The 10670-nt window shown below is 51.1% G+C and overlaps 1 protein-coding gene across 1 annotated transcript in view; it reads right to left on the reverse strand.

The window, feature by feature from the left end:
- The window catches only part of chd1l (chromodomain helicase DNA binding protein 1-like), a 73227-nt gene that overhangs the window by 35797 nt on the left and 26760 nt on the right, over nt 1-10670 (reverse strand). Inside the window, exons 13-15 of the mRNA XM_052469095.1 lie at nt 6529-6643; nt 5086-5239; nt 1122-1299 (exon numbers count right to left, since the gene is read on the reverse strand). Coding sequence (XP_052325055.1) covers nt 1122-1299; nt 5086-5239; nt 6529-6643 — 447 coding nt within the window. The remainder of the gene's footprint in view (nt 1-1121; nt 1300-5085; nt 5240-6528; nt 6644-10670) is intronic.

Below are 10670 nucleotides of genomic sequence, written 5' to 3' on the forward strand. Positions count from 1 at the left end.
GGAGAGAGAGGGAGAGAGGGAGACAGGGAGAGAGAGAGACAGGGAGAGAGAGAGACAGGGAGAGACAGAGACAGGGAGAGACAGAGACAGGGAGAGACAGAGACAGGGAGAGAGAGAGACAGGGAGAGAGAGAGACAGAGACAGGGAGAGAGAGAGACAGGGGGACAGGGGAGAGAGAGACAGGGAGAGAGAGACAGGGACAGGGGAGAGAGAGCGACAGGGAGAGAGTGAGGGACAGGGACAAAAAGAGGGACAGGGAGAGACAGAGGGAGAGAGACAGGGAGAGAGACAGGGAGAGAGACAGGGGAGAGAGAGAGAGACAGGGAGGGAGACAGGGAGACGGAGAGAGAGAGAGAGAGGGACAGGGAGAGAGAGAGAGAGACAGGGAGAGAGAGAGAGAGGGACAGGGAGAGAGAGAGAGACAGGGAGAGAGTGGGAGACAGGGAGAGAGAGGGAGACAGGGAGAGAGAGGGAGACAGGGAGACAGGGGGAGAGAGGGAGACAGGGAGAGAGAGAGACAGGGAGAGAGAGAGACAGGGAGAGAGAGAGACAGGGAGAGACAGAGACAGGGAGAGAGAGAGACAGGGAGAGAGAGAGACAGAGACAGGGAGAGAGAGAGACAGGGAGAGAGAGAGACAGGGAGAGAGAGAGACAGAGACAGGGAGAGAGAGAGACAGGGGGACAGGGGAGAGAGAGACAGGGAGAGAGAGACAGGGACAGGGGAGAGAGAGCGACAGGGAGAGAGTGAGGGACAGGGACAAAAAGAGGGACAGGGAGAGACAGAGGGAGAGAGACAGGGAGAGAGACAGGGAGAGAGACAGGGGGAGAGAGAGAGAGACAGGGAGGGAGACAGGGAGACGGAGAGAGAGAGAGAGAGGGACAGGGAGAGAGAGAGAGACAGGGAGAGAGAGAGACTGGCTACCTGCTGGTTACTAGTCCAACACTAACCACTAGGCTACCTGCTGGTTACTGGTCCAAATCTAACCACACGGTTACCACAGGGACCTGAGGGAATATAATGCAATTTGGGATGCACACTAATAGTGTAGAGTAGTAGAGGTTTACAGTGTAGATTGATGCCAGGTTTTGCTGTGGGGCCTCAATGAGCTTTTGCTACTCACTCTGTCCCTCAGATTCTCCCTCCTCTGTGGGCAGGTCCTTGGTCTGGGTGGGGGCTTCATCAGTCAGCCACTCCCCGTCTCTAGACTGACCCAGGATCAGACCCATGTTCACAGCCTGGATGGAGCTCTCTTCTGACGACAACAGTTTGTCCACTCCAAACTTCAGGATCTCGCTGAGCTGGAGAGAGACAGATGGAACAGGATGGATGAGGAGAGAGGAAGGGCAGAGTAGCCTGTTGACGAGACAGTGAGGTGTCAGGACGGGCAGAGTAGCCAGTTGACGGGACAGTGAGGTGTCAGAAAGGGCAGAGTAGCCAGTTGACGGGACAGTGAGGTGTCAGGAAGGGCAGAGTAGCCTGTTGACGAGACAGTGAGGTGTCAGGAAGGGCAGAGTAGCCTGTTGACGAGACAGTGAGGTGTCAGGAAGGGCAGAGTAGCCTGTTGACGAGACAGTGAGGTGTCAGGACGGGCAGAGTAGCCTGTTGACGAGACAGTGAGGTGTCAGGAAGGGCAGAGTAGCCTGTTGACGAGACAGTGAGGTGTCAGGAAGGGCAGAGTAGCCAGTTGACGGGACAGTGAGGTGTCAGGAAGGGCAGAGTAGCCTGTTGACGGGACAGTGAGGTGTCAGGACGGGCAGAGTAGCCTGTTGACGAGACAGTGAGGTGTCAGGAAGGGCAGAGTAGCCTGTTGACGGGACAGTGAGGTGTCAGGAAGGGCAGAGTAGCCTGTTGACGGGACAGTGAGGTGTCATGAAAGAAATGGTTGCTGTTGCCAGGTTTACTGACCGTGCGTTGCCAGGTTTACTGACCGTGTGTTGCCAGGTTTACTGACCGTGTGTTGCCAGGTTTACTGACCGTGTGTTGCCAGGTTTACTGACCGTGTGTTGCCAGGTTTACTGACCGTGTGTTGCCAGGTTTACTGACCGTGTGCTGCCAGGTTTACTGACCGTGTGTTGCCAGGTTTACTGACCGTGTGTTGCCAGGTTTACTGACCATGTGTTGCCAGGTTTACTGACCGTGTGTTGCCAGGTTTACTGACCGTGTGTTGCCAGGTTTACTGACCGTGTGTTGCCAGGTTTACTGACCGTGTGCTGCCAGGTTTACTGACCGTGTGTTGCCAGGTTTACTGACTGTGTGTTGCCAGGTTTACTGACCGTGTGTTGCCAGGTTTACTGACCGTGCGTTGACAGGTTTACTGACCATGTGTTGCCAGGTTTACTGACCGTGTGTTGCCAGGTTTACTGACCGTGCGTTGACAGGTTTACTGACCGTGTGTTGCCAGGTTTACTGACCGTGTGCTGCCAGGTTTACTGACGGTGTGTTGCCAGGTTTACTGACCATGTGTTGCCAGGTTTACTGACCGTGTGTTGCCAGGTTTACTGACCGTGTGTTGCCAGGTTTACTGACCGTGTGTTGCCAGGTTTACTGACGGTGTGTTGCCAGGTTTACTGACCGTGTGTTGCCAGGTTTACTGACCGTGTGTTGCCAGGTTTACTGACCGTGTGTTGCCAGGTTTACTGACCATGTGTTGCCAGGTTTACTGACCATGTGTTGCCAGGTTTACTGACCATGTGTTGCCAGGTTTACTGACCATGTGTTGCCAGGTTTACTGACCGTGTGTTGCCAGGTTTACTGACCATGCGTTGCCAGGTTTACTGACCGTGTGTTGCCAGGTTTACTGACCATGTGTTGCCAGGTTTACTGACCATGTGTTGCCAGGTTTACTGACCGTGTGTTGCCAGGTTTACTGACCGTGTGTTGCCAGGTTTACTGACCGTGTGTTGCCAGGTTTACTGACCATGTTTACTGACAGTGTGCTGCCAGGTTTACTGACCGTGTGTTGCCAGGTTTACTGACAGTGTTTACTGACCGTGTGTTGCCAGGTTTACTGACCGTGTGTTGCCAGGTTTACTGACCGTGTGTTGCCAGGTTTACTGACCGTGTGTTGCCAGGTTTACTGACCGTGTGTTGCCAGGTTTACTGACCGTGTGTTGCCAGGTTTACTGACCGTGTGTTGCCAGGTTTACTGACCGTGTGTTGCCAGGTTTACTGACCGTGTGTTGCCAGGTTTACTGACCGTGTGTTGCCAGGTTTACTGACCGTGTGTTGCCAGGTTTACTGACCGTGTGCTGCCAGGTTTACTGACCGTGTGCTGCCAGGTTTACTGACCGTGTGTTGCCAGGTTTACTGACCGTGTGTTGCCAGGTTTACTGACCGTGTGTTGCCAGGTTTACTGACCGTGTGTTGCCACGTTTACTGACCGTGTGCTGCCAGGTTTACTGACCGTGTGTTGCCAGGTTTACTGACCGTGTGTTGCCAGGTTTACTGACCGTGTGTTGCCAGGTTTACTGACCGTGTGTTGCCAGGTTTACTGACCGTGTGTTGCCAGGTTTACTGACCGTGTGCTGCCAGGTTTACTGACCGTGTGCTGCCAGGTTTACTGACCGTGTGTTGCCAGGTTTACTGACCGTGTGTTGCCAGGTTTACTGACCGTGTGTTGCCAGGTTTACTGACAGTGTTTACTGACAGTGTTTACTGACCGTGTGCTGCCAGGTTTACTGACCGTGTGTTGCCAGGTTTACTGACCGTGTGTTGCCAGGTTTACTGACCGTGTGCTGCCAGGTTTACTGACCGTGTGTTGCCAGGTTTACTGACCGTGTGTTGCCAGGTTTACTGACCGTGTGTTGCCAGGTTTACTGACCGTGTGTTGCTAGGTTTACTGACCGTGTGTTGCCAGGTTTACTGACCGTGTGCTGCCAGGTTTACTGACCGTGTGTTGCCAGGTTTACTGACCGTGTGTTGCCAGGTTTACTGACCGTGTTTACTGACCGTGTGTTGCCAGGTTTACTGACCATGTTTACTGACCGTGTGTTGCCATGTTTACTGACCGTGTGTTGCCAGGTTTACTGACCGTGTGTTGCCAGGTTTACTGACCGTGTGTTGCCATGTTTACTGACCGTGTGTTGCCAGGTTTACTGACCGTGTGTTGCCAGGTTTACTGACCGTGTTTACTGACCGTGTGTTGCCAGGTTTACTGACCGTGTGTTGTCAGGTTTACTGACCGTGTGTTGCCAGGTTTACTGACCGTGTGTTGCCAGGTTTACTGACCGTGTGTTGCCAGGTTTACTGACCGTGTGTTGCCAGGTTTACTGACCGTGTGTTGCCAGGTTTACTGACCGTGTGTTGCCAGGTTTACTGACCGTGTGTTGCCAGGTTTACTGACCGTGTGTTGCCAGGTTTACTGACCGTGTGTTGCCAGGTTTACTGACTGTGTGTTGCCAGGTTTACTGACCGTGCGTTGCCAGGTTTACTGACCGTGTGTTGCCAGGTTTACTGACCGTGTGTTGCCAGGTTTACTGACCGTGTGTTGCCAGGTTTACTGACCGTGTGTTGCCAGGTTTACTGACCGTGTGTTGCCAGGTTTACTGACCGTGTGTTGCCAGGTTTACTGACTGTGTGTTGCCAGGTTTACTGACCGTGTGTTGCCAGGTTTCTTGACCGTGTGCTGCCAGGTTTACTGACTGTGCGATATGTATTGTGAATTTTACGATTCTGTATGTATTGCGATTCGACTCTGCGATTCAATGTCCCAAACATATTGCTCACTATATGTCTGCTGTAGAGGGACACGAGAGAGCCATGAAAAACTAGTTTTGATCAGTTATGGAAATAAAAGTGCTGAAAACATGTTGACTCACAAAGAAGAAAGAAGAGTTTTGGCGCAGGTACAGCCTATAAAATAATAATATTGTGATAATAACTTTAGGCATTTTTTCCTCCCATCACCAGTTGCCAGGTTACTGACAGTGTGTTGCCAGGGTTACTGACGGTGTGTTGCCAGGGTTACTGACGGTGTGTTGCCAGGGTTACTGACAGTGTTTGCCAGGGTTACTGACGTTGTGTTGCCAGGGTTACTGACGGTGTTTTGCCAGGGTTACTGACGGTGTGTTGCCAGGGTTACTGACCTGCAGACCGGCAGCAGCAGAGTGGGTGTGGTTAAGCAGAGAGAAACGCCCCTCTTCTATCACTGTGTTGGTAAGGCTGAGCTTAGAACTTGCCCGGGAGTACACAATCTCCTCTACCGTATCCCTCCCCAGGAGCCGGATCACCTTCACAGCCCTGTTAAATAGACCTCTGGTTACCCCACCACCAACTTATATACATTAATAAGTAAGAGAATATATAGCAGCTAATATATATTATTATTAACTCAAGGCCCTAGTGCTAATATATATTATTATTAATGTTGTTACCTGGTCTGACCAATAGAACTAGGGCCCCGTGCTACCTGGTCTGACCAATAGAACTAAGGCCCTGTGTTACCTGGTCTGACCAATAGAACTAAGGCCCTGTGTTACCTAGTCTGACCAATAGAACCAGGGCCCTGTGTTACCTAGTCTGACCAATAGAACTAGGGCCCTGTGTTACCTAGTCTGACCAATAGAACCAGGGCCCTGTGTTACCTGGTCTGACCAATAGAACTAGGGCCCTGTGTTACCTAGTCTGACCAATAGAACTAGGGCCCTGTGTTACCTGGTCTGACCAATAGAACCAGGGCCCTGTGTTACCTAGTCTGACCAATAGAACTAGGGCCCTGTGTTACCTGGTCTGACCAATAGAACTAGGGCCCTGTGTTACCTAGTCTGACCAATAGAACTAGGGCCCTGTGTTACCTGGTCTGACCAATAGAACCAGGGCCCTGTGTTACCTAGTCTGACCAATAGAACTAGGGCCCTGTGTTACCTGGTCTGACCAATAGAACTAGGGCCCTGTGTTACCTAGTCTGACCAATAGAACTAGGGCCCTGTGTTACCTAGTCTGACCAATAGAACTAGGGCCCTGTGTTACCTAGTCTGACCAATAGAACTAGGGCCCTGTGTTACCTAGTCTGACCAATAGAACTAGGGCCCTGTGTTACCTAGTCTGACCAATAGAACTAGGGCCCTGTGTTACCTGGTCTGACCAATAGAACTAGGGCCCTGTGTTACCTGGTCTGACCAATAGAACTAGGGCCCTGTGTTACCTAGTCTGACCAATAGAACCAGGGCCCTGTGTTACCTGGTCTGACCAATAGAACTAGGGCCCTGTGTTACCTGGTCTGACCAATAGAACTAGGGCCCTGTGTTACCTAGTATGACCAATAGAACCAGGGCCCTGTGTTACTTGGTCTGACCAATAGAACTAGGGCCCTGTGTTACCTAGTCTGACCAATAGAACTAGGGCCCTGTGTTACCTGGTCTGACCAATAGAACTAGGGCCCTGTGTTACCTGGTCTGACCAATAGAACTAGGGCCCTGTGTTACCTAGTCTGACCAATAGAACTAGGGCCCTGTGTTACCTAGTCTGACCAATAGAACCAGGGCCCTGTGTTACCTAGTCTGACCAATAGAACTAGGGCCCTGTGTTACCTGGTCTGACCAATCCGGTGGCAGCGAGCGGCAGCCTGCAGGTCATTCTGGGGGTTGAAGTCAGAGTCAATGAAGATCACAGTATCAGCTGCTGTTAGGTTCATCCCAACGCCTCCTATACAGCAGAGAGACAGGTCAGAGGTTATACAGGGGTCAGCAGGTCTACTGTGGTCAGAGGTTGAAGTCACTGTCCATGAGAGTAAAGGGAGTCAGGCGTCAGTTTAGCTCATTGATCATGTTGTTAGCACATTACGTATTTGCTTTCATTGTTTATTCCTTATTCTTTCATTGTTTGTTTATTCATTCCTTATTCTTTCATTGTTTATTCTTTATTTGTTTGTTTATTCATTCCTTATTCTTTCATTGTTTATTCTTTATTTGTTTGTTTATTCATTCTTTAATTGTTTATTCTTTAGTCTTTCATTGTTTGTTTATTTATTCCTTAGTCTTCATTGTTTATTCTTTCATAGTTTATTCCTTATTCTTATGCTGTTCATGAAGGTGCATGTAGTGTGCTGCCCTACAGTGGGTGTCTACAGCTTGGAGACTAGAAGTGATTTAAAGGTCGTAAAGCATGTTAATGAAAGTTGTCAAGTCGGCTCCTTTTTCTCTCAGCTTTCATATTCTGGTTCAAACTTAAGAGAGAAACTCAAAACGCTTTTGGTCTCATTGACAGACAGCTGAAAATCCTCCCACTCTCAGCTCCTCTTCTCTCTCTCTCCATGTGTCTGAAACATCCTCCCACTCTCAGCTCCTCTTCTCTCTCTCTCTGTGTGTCTGAAACATCCTCCCACTCTCAGCTCCTCTTCTCTCTCTCCGTGTGTCTGAAACATCCTCCCACTCTCAGCTCCTCTTCTCTCTCTCTGTGTGTCTGAAACATCCTCCCACTCTCAGCTCCTCTTCTCTCTCTCTGTGTGTCTGAAACATCCTCCCACTCTCAGCTCCTCTTCTCTCTCTCTCTCTGTGTGTCTGAAACATCCTCCCACTCTCAGCTCCTCTTCTCTCTCTCTCTGTGTGTCTGAAACATCCTCCCACTCTCAGCTCCTCTTCTCTCTCTCCGTGTGTCTGAAACATCCTCCCACTCTCAGCTCCTCTTCTCTCTCTCTCCGTGTGTCTGAAACATCCTCCCACTCTCAGCTCCTCTTCTCTCTCTCTCAGTGTGTCTGAAACATCCTCCCACTCTCAGCTCCTCTTCTCTCTCTCTGTGTGTGTCTGAAACATCCTCCCACTCTCAGCTCCTCTTCTCTCTCTCTCTGTGTGTCTGAAACATCCTCCCACTCTCAGCTCCTCTTCTCTCTCTCCGTGTGTCTGAAACATCCTCCCACTCTCAGCTCCTCTTCTCTCTCTCTCCGTGTGTCTGAAACATCCTCCCACTCTCAGCTCCTCTTCTCTCTCCGTGTGTCTGAAACATCCTCCCACTCTCAGCTCCTCTTCTCTCTCTCCGTGTGTCTGAAACATCCTCCCACTCTCAGCTCCTCTTCTCTCTCCGTGTGTCTGAAACATCCTCCCACTCTCAGCTCCTCTTCTCTCTCTGTGTGTCTGAAACATCCTCCCACTCTCAGCTCCTCTTCTCTCTCTCTCCGTGTGTCTGAAACATCCTCCCACTCTCAGCTCCTCTTCTCTCTCTCTGTGTGTCTGAAACATCCTCCCACTCTCAGCTCCTCTTCTCTCTCTCTGTGTGTCTGAAACATCCTCCCACTCTCAGCTCCTCTTCTCTCTCCGTGTGTCTGAAACATCCTCCCACTCTCAGCTCCTCTTCTCTCTCTGTGTGTCTGAAACATCCTCCCACTCTCAGCTCCTCTTCTCTCTCTCTCTCTCTCCGTGTGGCTGAAACATCCTCCCACTCTCAGCTCCTCTTCTCTCTCTCCGTGTGTCTGAAACATCCTCCCACTCTCAGCTCCTCTTCTCTCTCTCTGTGTGTCTGAAACATCCTCCCACTCTCAGCTCCTCTTCTCTCTCTCCGTGTGTCTGAAACATCCTCCCACTCTCAGCTCCTCTTCTCTCTCTGTGTGTCTGAAACATCCTCCCACTCTCAGCTCCTCTTCTCTCTCTCTCCGTGTGTCTGAAACATCCTCCCACTCTCAGCTCCTCTTCTCTCTCTCTGTGTGTCTGAAACATCCTCCCACTCTCAGCTCCTCTTCTCTATCCGTGTGTCTGAAACATCCTCCCACCCTCAGCTCCTCTTCTCTCTCTCTCCGTGTGTCTGAAACATCCTCCCACTCTCAGCTCCTCTTCTCTCTCTCTCCGTGTGTCTGAAACATCCTCCCACTCTCAGCTCCTCTTCTCTATCCGTGTGTCTGAAACATCCTCCCACTCTCAGCTCCTCTTCTCTCTCTCTCCGTGTGTCTGAAACATCCTCCCACTCTCAGCTCCTCTTCTCTATCCGTGTGTCTGAAACATCCTCCCACTCTCAGCTCCTCTTCTCTATCCGTGTGTCTGAAACATCCTCCCACCCTCAGCTCCTCTTCTCTCCGTGTGTCTGAAACATCCTCCCACTCTCAGCTCCTCTTCTCTCTCTCTCCGTGTGTCTGAAACATCCTCCCACTCTCAGCTCCTCTTCTCTCTCTCTGTGTGTCTGAAACATCCTCCCACTCTCAGCTCCTCTTCTCTATCCGTGTGTCTGAAACATCCTCCCACTCTCAGCTCCTCTTCTCTCTCTCTCCGTGTGTCTGAAACATCCTCCCACTCTCAGCTCCTCTTCTCTCTCTGTGTGTCTGAAACATCCTCCCACTCTCAGCTCCTCTTCTCTCTCTCTCTGTGTGTCTGAAACATCCTCCCACCCTCAGCTCCTCTTCTCTCTCTCTCTCCGTGTGTCTGAAACATCCTCCCACTCTCAGCTCCTCTTCTCTCTCTCTGCGTGTGTCTGAAACATCCTCCCACTCTCAGCTCCTCTTCTCTCTCTCTCTCTGTGTGTCTGAAACATCCTCCCACTCTCAGCTCCTCTTCTCTCTCTCTCTCCGTGTGTCTGAAACATCCTCCCACTCTCAGCTCCTCTTCTCTCTCTCTCTGTGTGTCTGAAACATCCTCCCACTCTCAGCTCCTCTTCTCTCTCTCTGTGTGTCTGAAACATCCTCCCACTCTCAGCTCCTCTTCTCTCTCTCTCTCCGTGTGTCTGAAACATCCTCCCACTCTCAGCTCCTCTTCTCTCTCTCTGTGTGTCTGAAACATCCTCCCACTCTCAGCTCCTCTTCTCTCTCTCCGTGTGGCTGAAACATCCTCCCACTCTCAGCTCCTCTTCTCTCTCTCCGTGTGTCTGAAACATCCTCCCACTCTCAGCTCCTCTTCTCTCTCTCTGTGTGTCTGAAACATCCTCCCACTCTCAGCTCCTCTTCTCTCTCTCTCTCTCCGTGTGTCTGAAACATCCTCCCACTCTCAGCTCCTCTTCTCTCTCCGTGTGTCTGAAACATCCTCCCACTCTCAGCTCCTCTTCTCTCTCCGTGTGTCTGAAACATCCTCCCACTCTCAGCTCCTCTTCTCTCTCTCTGTGTGTCTGAAACATCCTCCCACTCTCAGCTCCTCTTCTCTCTCTCTCCGTGTGTCTGAAACATCCTCCCACTCTCAGCTCCTCTTCTCTCTCTCTCCGTGTGTCTGAAACATCCTCCCACTCTCAGCTCCTCTTCTCTCTCTCTCCGTGTGTCTGAAACATCCTCCCACTCTCAGCTCCTCTTCTCTCTCTCTCCGTGTGTCTGAAACATCCTCCCACTCTCAGCTCCTCTTCTCTCTCTCTGTGTGTCTGAAACATCCTCCCACTCTCAGCTCCTCTTCTCTCTCCGTGTGTCTGAAACATCCTCCCACTCTCAGCTCCTCTTCTCTCTCTCTCTCCGTGTGTCTGAAACATCCTCCCACTCTCAGCTCCTCTTCTCTCTCTCTGTGTGTCTGAAACATCCTCCCACTCTCAGCTCCTCTTCTCTCTCCGTGTGTCTGAAACATCCTCCCACTCTCAGCTCCTCTTCTCTCTCTCTCTCCGTGTGTCTGAAACATCCTCCCACTCTCAGCTCCTCTTCTCTCTCTCTCTCTCTCCGTGTGTCTGAAACATCCTCCCACTCTCAGCTCCTCTTCTCTCTCTCTCTCCGTGTGTCTGAAACATCCTCCCACTCTCAGCTTCTCTTCTCTCTCTCTCTCCGTGTGTCTGAAACATCCTC

The sequence above is a fragment of the Oncorhynchus keta genome, chromosome 1 (genome assembly GCF_023373465.1).
Source record: "Oncorhynchus keta strain PuntledgeMale-10-30-2019 chromosome 1, Oket_V2, whole genome shotgun sequence".
Taxonomy (NCBI): domain Eukaryota; kingdom Metazoa; phylum Chordata; class Actinopteri; order Salmoniformes; family Salmonidae; genus Oncorhynchus; species Oncorhynchus keta.